At 47.9% G+C, this 12,649-nt stretch overlaps 5 protein-coding genes across 5 annotated transcripts in view; 2 read left to right on the forward strand and 3 right to left on the reverse strand.

Moving 5' to 3' along the window:
- Positions 1-839, reverse strand: part of MCYG_01269 (veA protein) — a gene marked incomplete at both ends in the record, with an annotated part of 1,961 nt that extends 1,122 nt beyond the window's left edge. The window contains 2 exons of the mRNA XM_002851119.1: positions 41-606; positions 692-839. Coding sequence (XP_002851165.1) covers positions 41-606; positions 692-839 — 714 coding nt within the window. The remainder of the gene's footprint in view (positions 1-40; positions 607-691) is intronic.
- Positions 840-2,258: 1,419 nt separating this feature from the next.
- MCYG_01270 (uncharacterized protein) lies at positions 2,259-2,728 on the reverse strand (the record flags this gene model as incomplete). The annotated part of the gene is made up of 3 exons (XM_002851120.1): positions 2,259-2,269; positions 2,314-2,578; positions 2,621-2,728. The coding sequence occupies 3 exons, from the start codon at positions 2,726-2,728 to the stop codon at positions 2,259-2,261; spliced, it is 384 nt and encodes a 127-aa protein (XP_002851166.1).
- Positions 2,729-4,173: 1,445 nt separating this feature from the next.
- Positions 4,174-5,352, forward strand: MCYG_01271 (conserved hypothetical protein; the record flags this gene model as incomplete). The annotated part of the gene is made up of 1 exon (XM_002851121.1): positions 4,174-5,352. The coding sequence occupies one exon, from the start codon at positions 4,174-4,176 to the stop codon at positions 5,350-5,352; it is 1,179 nt and encodes a 392-aa protein (XP_002851167.1).
- A 1,769-nt stretch (positions 5,353-7,121) lies between these two features.
- MCYG_01272 (conserved hypothetical protein) lies at positions 7,122-9,804 on the forward strand (the record flags this gene model as incomplete). Its single annotated transcript, XM_002851122.1, has 4 exons — positions 7,122-7,242; positions 7,302-7,543; positions 7,602-7,921; positions 8,646-9,804. 4 exons carry the CDS (start codon positions 7,122-7,124, stop codon positions 9,802-9,804), a joined length of 1,842 nt encoding a protein of 613 aa, XP_002851168.1.
- Positions 9,805-9,953: 149 nt separating this feature from the next.
- On the reverse strand, positions 9,954-11,912 carry MCYG_01273 (choline transport protein; the record flags this gene model as incomplete). Its single annotated transcript, XM_002851123.1, has 6 exons — positions 9,954-10,335; positions 10,364-10,476; positions 10,550-10,879; positions 10,943-10,962; positions 11,026-11,671; positions 11,826-11,912. The coding sequence occupies 6 exons, from the start codon at positions 11,910-11,912 to the stop codon at positions 9,954-9,956; spliced, it is 1,578 nt and encodes a 525-aa protein (XP_002851169.1).
- Positions 11,913-12,649: the final 737 nt, after the last annotated feature.

Below are 12,649 nucleotides of genomic sequence, written 5' to 3' on the forward strand. Positions count from 1 at the left end.
TAGTCCTTGCTCGACTTGGGTCTCGTCGACGCATACGCACGTCACGACGGATGCGGACTCTGCAACCTTGCTCGGCCACAATACGCGACAGGGTGGTGCTCTCCGACAAACCAGGGAACTTCTTCGCGCTGAAGACGGTGAAGGCGACGGTCTTGACTTCCAGACGGAAATACATGCTCTTCATGGGCTGTCTTGACTTCATGGGCATGGTCATACCGGTGGTTGAGACGGTACCGACAGGAGCTGGAGGGACCTTGTCTTCGTCCTTGCTCTCCTTGGGCTCCTCGTACAGGCTGAAGTTGAGCCTATACAGACCCTCGTGCCTGACGGAGAGGTCTGGGAAGATGAAGTAGCCGGCCTGGCTGGGACGGTCGAGGTAGGCGATGCCCGCCACTGGGACACCGGTGAGAACCGGACACGCAGTCGGCTGACCCTGGACTCTGCCGTGGGCATATGGACGAGCCCACTCGAGCGTGGCGAAGAGGAAGAAGTTGGCGTTGTAGGAGAAGGTGACATCGGTCTTTTGCATGTCGTTGTTTGGGTCTGACTCGAAGATGCGCATCTCTACGATCGGTGGCGGGTCGACAGGACGACGGTCGGCGGCCGCTATTCAACCCCCCCTTTCTCAGTTGGTGTTTCTTTGCACGGTGAAGAGAAAAATGGCGCGAGAGAAGAAGAAGAAAGGACATACACTTCGCACCGGCACCGCAAGCTCTGGCGCGCTCTGGCTGCTGCATCACCCTGAGCGAGTAGGTGATCTTCTTACCCTCGCGGGTGATCCTCGACGAAGAGTGCTCCGTCTCATTTGGAGGATGTAGGATGGATGACTTGGTAGCCATCTTGGGCGACGGTTGTACCCAAAAGAAGGGGGGAGAAGGGAGGCGTAGGAAGGACGGTGAGATCGAATAGTTATTCCTGTCGGTCCCGTCAGCGTCATGGTCTTGTCTCCCTTCCCGTATCTCTTTATTCCCCCTTTGGCTGGAAAAACTCACCATACACCAGCGTCTCAATCAACTGCTCCAGCCCTTCCAGTAAACACTCGACACCGTGATGACAAAGGTGAGGAAGAAGGAGAAGGAGAAGTGGAAGAAAAGGACGAAAGGAAGACGAGAAGGACAGGAAGAGGAGGAAGAAGAGAAAGGAGAGCGAGAGAGAAAGCAAAAGGGTGGACCAGGCCCGGGGCTCTGGGGCCGCACTGATCCCCCCGGGGACCCGTATTGTAACGGGCGTGACAGTACAGCGAAAGTCAAAAAAAAAAAAAAAAAAGAGTGTGTGAGTGGAAAGGGAAAAAAAAAGGTTATATGGGCGGTGGATCCACCATTAGGGGTGGCTTGGCGCCCACAGGTTTTTCTTCGGTGGGAAAGATAAGATTTATTTCTGCTTCTCTTGGCTGGCTTGGCTCTTCTTGGCGTGCTTCCTTTGGGCCACTCCGACGGGCTGGGCCGGACAGGGGTGGAGTAGCACTAGCATGTAAAGGGTAAGGCGTCATTACCGGCCGTAACTTACCGTCCTCCCTCTTCTCGTTTTCGTATTTCCTCTTTTCCATCTCTCTTTTTCCCTCTCTTTTCTCTTTTCCGCTGTCTTTATTATCAGCAGCGTTAATATATATATAGTATAGAAAACATCTATAAGTCCCTTCTTCTATATCATACTGTGCTCTCTCACTACTCAAGACTCAAACTTGTCGGGCCATGACAAGAGAAAACTCTATCTGCACGAGTCAGGGCGCCACTTATGGTAGACTGGCGGCCCCGCGGAGAAAGTGGACGCGAGGTGTTTTTTCTTCCCTTCCTCGGCCCCCCTTGACCTTGAACAAAGGAAAAAGCCAGCCAAAACACGCACACATAATATTTATTCACTGAACACTATCACTTGAACAGGCTAGGACAAGACGAACGTGGCGCACTCGACTTTCACGACTCATGAAGCGGAATGGCAGGCTCGAGACGGTATTTATCTATACTATGTGTGTATTACACGATGATACTTCAACCCTCCCAGCACCCACAAAGGCGGGTTTGAAGGGTCATCGAGCCATGCAAGGGCCTTTCTCTCGGTTGGGCTCCAGTAAGCAGGCACACTTGTGTACACATACACCTAGTGTACATTCATGCATACATCGTTGATTACCTGCCACAAACAGCATGAAGCTGCACCAAAAACCAAAAAAAAAAAACCCTGCCATCTGACCTAGCCTCGCCCCCTCGCCTTCTTGCCATGGCAGCGGTTTCTTGTACAGGTACACACCTACATAGTACTTACATATCTTCTATAAGGGGATAACGTGTGCTTGGGGTCAGGCTGGTTACTCACTCGACAAAGCGTCCGGGATATGATGAATATCTCCTCGTGTAGGGTATCCAGAAGCTAAGGCAGATGACATATGATGCTGCTGCTGCTGATGATGATGACTGGATAACGGCAGATCTCCCAGCATCTTCATGCCGTCTGTTTTCCTGGTTTTCGGGGTCTGGAACCGTCGTGTCGGGTTTGCCTTGCCTTCTTCTTCTTCTTCTTCTTCTTCTTGCCGCCAGCTTTTTTTCTTTCTTTTTTCTTCTACCCCCCAGTCTTTGCCCCTCTCGTATCATGCAGGCATACTTACATATGTAAGTAGACGTACCAAGTATGTAACGATGTGTTTGTTTACCTTGATTACGCGCCCGTCGTAATTATCACCGCCTTCGATGTAAAATATAATGTATGTATACATAACTTGCTCTCCTTCCATTGCTCTTATTCATCCTTATTTCTTCGATCGAACAACTCGTCTTCGATCTTCGAACCACATACACAGCGTGGAGTGTCTCCGCGTTCGGTTAGGGTTGGGTTATTTCGCCCCTTTCAGGCCCAGGAGAGAGACCAGAGCCACGTCGTCGGGTGTCGGCTACCCTTATCATGGCTCTCTTCTATCTCAACATCAGCCCATCGTCTTCTTCTTCCTAACCTTTCGAAACGGCCTGCTCCCCGTTTCATCGCATGGTATATCTGTAACCGTGGATGACACTTGGAGCAGTTATATACGCTGACATTACTATGTTGTATCCACGGGTCAGATAATACATAGTCACCCAAGTACAGTGACACAAGGCATCTACATAGCAAGTCACATCCATAGTAATAATACGCACCCTCGCCGTAGTTATCGAACTACTCGCCCGAATAGTATAATGTATATACACTACTTATGTATATCGAATCGTACGAACTGGCAAAGGGCCTAAAAAAAAAAAAAACGTGGCGTGGGTTCAATCAACTACGTAGTAGTATTATGTACATCCATACCTGGTCGACATTTCTTCCTTTTTCTGCGTTCGTCTTGACTCGCCAGAGAACGAGGGGCGAAGCGAAACAAGTTCACGCAGCCCATGCCAATCACCTTTCAGCAGTATTATCTGTCAGCAATGTGTCATGAAATGGATTAACAGGATAGCAGGCTGAAGGTTTTCTTATTTCTTTTCTTTTCCCAAGCCCTGGTCGGTATCGAAATCGAACACTCCAACCACAGGAAGGGACCTGATAGAACTTAACTTGTTCTGGTGCTTCGCTCCGGTACAGAGGAAGAAGAAGAAAAAGCAAAGGAAAGGGAAAAAAGGTGATTGATCTGTTTAACTCAATCTAATTATCCTTTGCTGGTTCTTCCAACGTTCCTCTGTAACTATAGACATACTATATGTAACTGTGCGCGCTACTATATATTAATGTAAGTAATAAGCTGATATAGCTAAGGAGCATCTGTGCTAAGGCCGTGCGACGGGAGGTCCTGACGTCTAGCCTACCCTTAACCGTCTCGCTATCCACTTGATCCTATATATCGTCCACTTATGTGTGGGCTCAGTTTCCGTCCGTCTCGCTTCCTCTTCATGCTGCGACGCCCTTCGCTTCCACAGACATGTTATGCACGTGTGATGATCTTTGTATCCGTAATTATGGCTTATTTTTCTGGCTAAAACGTCATATTCGGAGCCACCACCAATACGCATACACACTCAGCGCGAGAAAGAAGGGATAGTTACAAGCTACACGAGAGAGAGAAGAATAATTACAAGTGCAAGAGAGAAGAGAATAATTACAAGTACAAGAGAGAAGAAGAAGAGTCGGTCTTTTGTGGTACTCGCGACTGCACTTGGCTTGGCAGTGGAAGAAGAAGGCATATACGATGAGGGACGCCTTTCAATGTCGGCCACCACTTCGACAGATACTCTAGAGACACGAGTAATATACGATATCCTGGCCTCGATAGGCGAGAAGCAGTCGATCGAGATTGAAATCCTTCCAGAAGGCCTGGGGCCACTACTCACGGACGATGGCGGCAGATACATAGGTGTCACCAAGAAGGCGCTGGTGCGGGCCTTCACCATCGCCAGACGGGTGTTTTTTGACTCTCGACAGTCTGAGACAGTGGGCTCTGCTTCCTCTAACGCTTGTTCTTCTTCTTCTTCTGCTGCTGCTGCTGCGGCGGCGGCGGCGGCGTCGACTGTCATCCTAGTGTTCGACTCTGAGCACCTGACAGCATGTAACTGGCGCAAGCGAAGGATTCTCTCGTCTCGGCTGAATGGGTCGAACTTGACCTCAAGCCAGACATCCCGGATGCATCTTCTATCCATCGAGCGCAATCTCACCGCCTCCTTGCTCGGATCACCTTTACATCGCCATGCAAAATCACCGATGTTATGGTACCATCGTTTCTGGGTCATGCATCAGGCCCATGCTCTCCAGCAGGCTAGCGAGTCCAAAGCTGAGATGCTAAAGGGTGAAATTGGCCTTGTTCTACGGGCCGCTGAAAATCATCCCATGAATTATTACGCCTTCAGCTATCTACGGCAGTATATAGCCTTGTTGACCAGCAGCGTGGAGGTTGACGTTCTGTCAGAGCCCAACATGTCTTATGAGGTCAAGGGTGAGGAGGCCGGGACCGACAGGGATCAGGCGGAGACGGGAGTTAGTACGTCCCAGCTAATATCCGATACCCGTCTAATTACAACTTTGTGTGACTGGTGTCTCCGTCACCCCGGTGATAACTCGGGCTGGATGTTCCTGCTTCATCTCCTGTCGTTGGTGGAGGATGATGGAGATGTCCTGCATGATGTCGTGCAGCGTGTTATCAGTTTCGGGCGTGCGGTGCGGTGGCAAAGAGAGGCTCTGTGGACGTTTGTCGAGCTGGCTATCTCCAAGTTTGAGACCATCCTGTCTGGCCTTGTCGATCCAGCTGTCCATGAAGGGCACGGTTGGGCCCAAGATCGGGCCCAGGAACGAGCACGGCCGGACGGTTCGGTGGCAAATAAGACGGCTCCAGGTCCAAGGTCATGGAAGAGATGGACTTGTCATGTCGTTACATACGATGGGCAACCATGACGTACATGATACATATCACGGAGTAACTACGAGAAAGCAATTTCTAAATCCGATCAAAGTGAAAAATTAAGGGTATGTATGTTATATAGAAATAAATAAAAATTTCAAGTTTAAAAAAAAAAAAGCAACGCTATAACGCTATCATTGAACCAAGGAGGCTTTCTCGTTAGGAGAAGAGGGCTTCCTGCCTCTTTATCATCATCATAAAGAGTCACACCAAGCTACCTTCCGTACTTATGACGGGGCGCGAAGGTCTCATGGAGGCGTTGGGAGGCGACCTTGTCGCGTAGCTAGTATCTCAACCAGGACAGCCAACTGTTCCAACATTCAACACTCAAACAGTTTTTCTTCCAAGAGACATCCAACGAGTATCCGTTAAAGCAGGGCGGTCGGCGGCATGATGTATCTTAGTAGCTACTTCTTTTTCCCTTCTGCTGCCTTTCTCGCGTTTGCTGCAGGTTGAACGGTTAGCCATCAAGATCACTCTAAAACAATGCACCAACAGGAGACGTACCAGCTTCTTGCTTCTTCCGCATAATATCAGCCTGAGCCTCCTTGGCACGAGCATACTCAGTACCGCTCATCTCATTTTTCTTCTTCTACAGAAGATCATCAGCATGGGAGGGGAGTGTCCCGCTATCGATAAAGGAAAAGAGGTTCAACGTACATGGCTAGCCGCCTCCTTCAAGTTCTTCTCTCGCGCCTTGTCACGCTGGTTACCGCGGGCCATCGTGCTATATTAGTTTTTTTTTTTTTTTTTTTTTTTTCCACACTGAACGATACTATGACGATGAGATGTGTACGATATGGATCCAAGAGAGCCGTTTTGGGCGCGTCGAGTTGAGTAAAAGAAAAGTTGATAAAGGAAGTTCGTGAAAAAAGTTGGCCTTTGGAAGCGCCGGAGTCATGTGACCATGCGTTGGATATAAAAAGAAAAGAGAAGAAGCAGAAGAAACAAGACGGTTGGCTGAGAGAGGTCGAGACGCCGTGTTTCAGCACCAACAAGGACGCAGATGGGCAGGAGACGACGATGGCCAGTCGCTGATGGTGAAGATAGGTCATCCTGAAGCAGAGGAGAGCCGCTTGGGGGTCCCTGAGGGATCCCTACCTTACCTAGCCAGTCAACTACTATGTAGAACTTGGGCGGCTGGCGGTCTATGTATAGACATGGTTAAACCATGCTGTTTCATGCTATTCATATCATCCCAAGAATGTATAGATGGGGAAAAGGGTCGACAAGCGGATGAAGAAAGTAGCATAACCTGGTTCTGGTTCTTTTAGGGATTTCTTTTCTTCTCGCCCTTCTTCCACCTATATTGTTCAATCTTGTCCTGCTCTTCTCTCTCTCTCTCTTCCAACGTCCTCGTCCTCTCCATATTCACAATACCTGTGTCTATGGCTGGCCTGCGATATGTTTAATTCATTGCTCTGATGAATTAGACTGCTTCCATTCCTTATTGTTGATTTATCTATATTGTTATTACTCTCTTGACGGTGCTTCTGTCCTGCAGGCCAGGCTATTTATTCTCCTTCTCTTCTCCCACCTTCTTTCATTTGATATCCAGCTACTTCTTTTTACTAAAGAGCCAATATAAAGGCCATCCTCTTCGTCCATGCAATCTCAAGCTCCAAGTCTTGCACGCCAATCGTTCACTACATCCAACATCACATCTCAAGGCCATAATACAGAAAAACACCCCTTTAACATGGAGATTCCGAAACTCCCCTTGGCTGGCCCAGGGTATTTGATATTAAACATCATTCGAGCCATGAACATCATCAGTCTACTCGCTATCATCGCTGCAAACACCATCCTGCTGATAAAGACCGTCCTGGTGTCTAATTTCTTCTTCGAAACAGTCACCCATGTTGCCATTGCGTCCATCAGCTGTACGTTCTCCGGACACACTTACATTCTTTTATACCCTTTCTTCTAACATGGTTTCTAGCATTCCTTATCGTTTCCGAACTCAGCATTTTCCGCTCATATTTTAACCGTAACTGGCCTCTACTGGGCGAGGACTCAGGGTTCGTCACCCTTGGAACAGCCATGGTGTTACTTGGTATATCGACTCTCGGAGATTTGAACAACGAGGCAACCCGTCAGGGAGCAATAGGCCTTCCATTCTGGAGACTTATATTGGGGGCAGGTATCATCTCCATTGTCATTGGAGCTGCTAATATTGGACTGGTTCGCTTCTCCTTTTCTTATTCCTTTCTCTCGTCCAGTATACTAACGACTCTCACAGAGTTATGTGTTCCGCGATTCAGATCTCGGAGTCTCCGCACGCCATGTTCGTGCTCGAGGGGCCGTGGCTACTCAAGAAGCGGTCACACGTAAGGACAGCTACAGGTCCTTCCAGCTCTCTCGCAAGGGATCTTTGCCTACCTATACCTCTTCAACCTCCAGCCCCCGGTCGGTGTCAGTACGCCAACCCTCTCGGTTCCCAGTCCGCATCTCTTCCCCAATCGTGAACAACCCCGAGGCGTCCACAGGGTCACCCATCACACCCAAGTCCCCAATGCCTTCAGAGATTGCCGCTCCCAATCTCGCCCACCATCCTGCAATGTATTCTAATCATATATGATGATGCCGGTCCAGATTATCTGTGGGTCAAGGTTCGGCACAGATGTCATGGAAACCTGGCCTTCCACCCTCCAATCCACTATCGGAATTTGTTGTGGCCTTTGCTGTCTTTAATATTTGAATCTCATTTGTCACTTTTTTTTCCAGCGCGGTACGGTTAGCAGGTGTTTCGGGTATGGCGCTGTTTCATGATTTTTATATTTGAGGACTTTCAATCTCCGGTATCCTCCCTGTTAACTTACTTTTATTTCCGTTCAAAATCAGTGAGTGTTTAGCGTTCTCGGACTGTCAGAACAAAAGGACATATCTGCTGTGTTATTTAGACAGTGATTCTACTTCTAGTTGTTTATACCATTTTATTTCTATTTGTTTACACTGTGTTGCGGTGTTTGGTGATGAGGTCACTAAAACTAAATATGCACAATCCCTGTAGATAAAAATCCCGGCTTTGGCGCTTAAAATACTTCAATGACACCTATGCATCATACAGCAAGAAGGCCTTCGACACCAAACGGCCGGAGGGGCATATACATACAGGCTGCGTAGGATGCTTGGTTTTATTAATATCTAGAGCCCATAACTATTGCCGCTCGCTTGTCGTGGGCCAACTCTAGGGAGTCTTCGCCCAGGATGCTTTCCTACGATAAGTACATCTCCCAGGCCATACCAACTCTGATAATCAGCATTCTAAAACAAGGTACAACAGCATCAAGGCGTTATCCATATTCTTTGCGCCTATCCTGATACCCAAAGCCATCGCGCTCTTCCGATCAGTCCACTCGCACATTGCGAACCGGCCGCCTCTCCAAGCTCTTCCTCCGTTGGCCTCCCGCGCTTTAAACATACTCTTCTTCTCAACCGCTCTCTTTCTCGCCCTCAGCCTCCCATCCGGCAGCAACATACTATCCAATAACAGTTTCGGGACAAACGATATCTTCAAACTCACCGGCTCACGCTTTAACACACCGACAGAGCTGCTCTTCTCGCGTCTAAGACGACTAGGTGGACGATACGAAGTTGAAAGCGAACATGATTTAACGCTCAAGAAACTTTTTAGCTCTCCTACTGCAAGAGCATTATATCTACAGCTCGGTTCTGAGCCACTGATTGCTTGTCCTTTCTGTTCGCTGGACAGCTCAATCACTTATCTTTTTTACTATTTGCCCTTCAACACACTTGTGCCTCATTTATTCCACTTCTTTGTCATCGGTATCGTGACGTCTAGCTCTATCGTGGGACCAAAGGTAGCTAGGTGGAGGAATAAGTTTCTCATCGGCTCTGTGGCACTTTTGATGATTGAACTCTGTGTTATTCTACGAGCGACTTCTCCTCTCTTCTCCATTTCGACGAATACACCCAGTGGCCAGCGCAATAAGTGGACGCAAATATATAACCATTACCCGGATGCGCCAGCGAGTCTGCACGTTCGACTCGTCACGCTACGGCCTTTAGCATTTACTGTATTTGACGTCATTTGCGCTGCTCTCATTTACCTATCAGCTACGAATAGGCTGTTTTATACTGCAACTACACCTGCTGAGCAAGCACAACAGCTTGTATCGATATCTGCGACGGCGATGTTGAATTCTGTCTCGAGACTACAGGCAGTCAGTGTGGTGAGAAATACGATTGCACGAGATCTGGAATTGAGTGCGGTGTATGATGCGTATTTCCAGAAGAAGAGGAATGATGAGTGGGTATGGCAGGAGGAAGAGGTTGTTGAGGCTGTTGCGAAGGTGATGAATGACAAAGCCTTGCAGACAGGTAGCCGTAAGAGCGAAAATGGGTCTGTAACAATAGATGCAGACGAGTACGTGGAAAAGATAACGGCTGGATTGGAAGGTCAACAATCGGTGTTTGCATGAAGGGGATTGATTTAAGTCACCTTGAATGTATATATGTTAGATAGACTGGATAATAATTAAGATAGTTGCACTGAATTCATACTAAATAAAATTCTATCAGATCGATACATTATTATATGCGCATGATACATTTAATTTACAACAGCTGGTTACTGCTTAACCATGGGCTCCGGCAATGTCGTTGTATCAACCTCCACAACCGGGCCATCGTACACTCTCCGCGCGTATGTAAGGTAATATACAATGCTAAAGACAATCACAAACGCCCAAATAACAACGCTATAATTCATACTTCCTGCCGTTGGAATTGCATCAGCGGGGAAGAAACTGAATATCAAGATTACCGTTAGGTATATGCATCCAAAGACGTTCGTGGCAATCCCGACGGCTCCACGGACATGCCATGGGCCCCAGACAAGACGGGCTCCTGTCGTGTTGGCAAGGGTTGGGCCAGTTATATTGTCACTGGAAGGGTACGAGACATTCCCTTTGCAACGATGATAAAGGAGCATGGCAGTGGCTAATAAGTAGCTGATGTATAAGCAGGCAACGTGTTAACGAGACAATAATGTTGAAAGCCGTGGTTGAGCCGATAACTATGAGAGAGAGAAGTATGGTTATGGCAGCTGTGACGAGAATGGATATTAGAGGAACTTGGGTGCGTCGCTCGACCTGTGATATATTGTTAGAATTTGAACATTCGTGCAATACAAATTATGTAGAAGTGAAACGATAATGGACAGACCTTCGCCAATGTCTTCCACCCTGGCAGACCTCGATCTCTTGCAAACGACCAGGTCATCCTGGACGTGGAAGCAAGGTAGTTGCAGTTTGCGAATAGGGTTAACGTAACGATGACTGAAGCCATCGTTGCGGAGCCGGCAATTGAGCCCGTAGCTTGCAGAAAAATCTCCAGGAAAGGGAAACCGGTCTGCGAATTCTGAGCAGCGGGCAAGTCAACTATGCTAAACAGGGTTGCAATAAGCATGGAGAATCCCAAGCTTCCGTTTATGAATAGAGTGAGAATGATAGAGCGTGGGACTGTGATGGATGGGTTTTGAATCTCTTCGGACATCTAGACTGGGTTAGTAGTACACAGGAAATACAGAGATTAGGCAAAGGCGAGCAAGGTACGCACATGATATGCTCCATCAAGGCCTGTGAGGATGATTAGCGGATGTTTATGCCAAAAACGTCATACTTAGAATGTGTCTAGCTTACCCAAGAAAGCAAATGCATTTCCAGTCAACCCGACCAAGAACGAGACTCCCTGGCTCGACCAGTTTCCGCCGTTGATGAAATTCTTGAATACCAAGCTTGCGTCATTCTTTACTCCAAACTTGACCAAGGGTATCAAAACGGCCAGGAAACCGACAAGATGGAGAGCTAATGCTAGCTTTTCAAAAGCAGGCAGTAATTTGCTAGTCACAACATTGATGAAGACACAGTACAACGCCACTGCCCAGAGGAAGAACGTTGTATGCCATGAGCTGGGAGAATAGGACGGGTTTGTAAAGATGACAAGTCCCTGTATCATGGAGCCGGTCAGAAAACAAGCCGAGGCAAAACCAGCCTGCCATCCAGCCACGGTCAGCCAGCCGGTAATGTAGCTGAGGAATTTGCTGGATGACTTTGGAGCCAGCATGGCAACCCAGTGGTATTGGCCAGCGGAGATGGGAGCCATAGAGACAAGTTCAGAGAGGGTGGTGAAAACAGCCAAGTTGCCGGCCCATATTACTATGTAGCCATATATGATACCTGCGTGGCCGCCATTTCGGAGTCCTGTAAGGAACAGAATCAACGAGGCCTCCCAGGTGATGAGGACGGCGCAACTGAAGCCTAGAATGGAGAGAAACCGGAAACCTCGCTGGGTTGCGTATTAGCTGTGCTGTGCATTTCTTTTTTTTATTTTCACACTTGCATGTATGAATCCATGCATGTATGGATCTCTGTGTCTTCTCGGAATATCTCCGAATTTTACATTGTGTATAAGGCGAAGGGAATGCATATATGGAACACACCCTTAGCACTTGCTTCTTCCCCAGACGACCAAGTTCCTCACGATCAGCATCTCCGGCCAATGATCTGCCATCACGTTCGTGACCCATGAGATGTGACTTTGGGCGGCGGAGGGGGATTGCGTGTTTCTCCCTGTATTATTTAGAGGCTGTAAAGAAGTAATCCCGAATATGTTGACATCAGTCCGTACTGAAAATATCTGGAGGTTAAAACTGCTTTTATTTGGTGATATAAAACTGGGTTTCGGTTTGAATTTATACTCAAGGGTGGGTGGCATCCGGGCGGACAACACATGTGTAATGGGAAACAATGATCCGAGCTAGTTCTGTCTTTTTATCTGAAGGATCCCAATCGACGATCTTAAAATTCGTATACTATCTGCTTAAATTCTGGGGCTGCTCCAGTGGCTCTAACGACGGCGGCCTTGGTCTTGATTTTCTCGTTCTGGGCGACAACCACGATGTAGCTATAGCCTGCAGGGCCGGTGTCAATGCCAACGACAAAGAATCCATGGATATAATCAAATAACCCACCTAATCATATAACCCATCTGCGCTGCATCTTTGATAGTTACTGCTGGGATTTAGCGCTTACCGTGGCTATAGTTGTCAGTTATGCTGCCATGTGAGGCCGCCATCCCTGACCTCTTCATCCACAGAACTATACATAGCGAGGTACCTATCCATGTCTTCTTCTTCTTCTCTTATCATCATCTTCTTCATCTTCCGTCTCTTCATCTTCATCGTCTTCATCTTCTTGTCTTTCTTGTCTTAGTAAGCCATGACTCAGCATAACACGTGGGCCAGGCCAAAAAAGGGAAGCCAAA

This window comes from Microsporum canis, genomic scaffold (genome assembly GCF_000151145.1).
Source record: "Microsporum canis CBS 113480 supercont1.1 genomic scaffold, whole genome shotgun sequence".
Taxonomy (NCBI): domain Eukaryota; kingdom Fungi; phylum Ascomycota; class Eurotiomycetes; order Onygenales; family Arthrodermataceae; genus Microsporum; species Microsporum canis.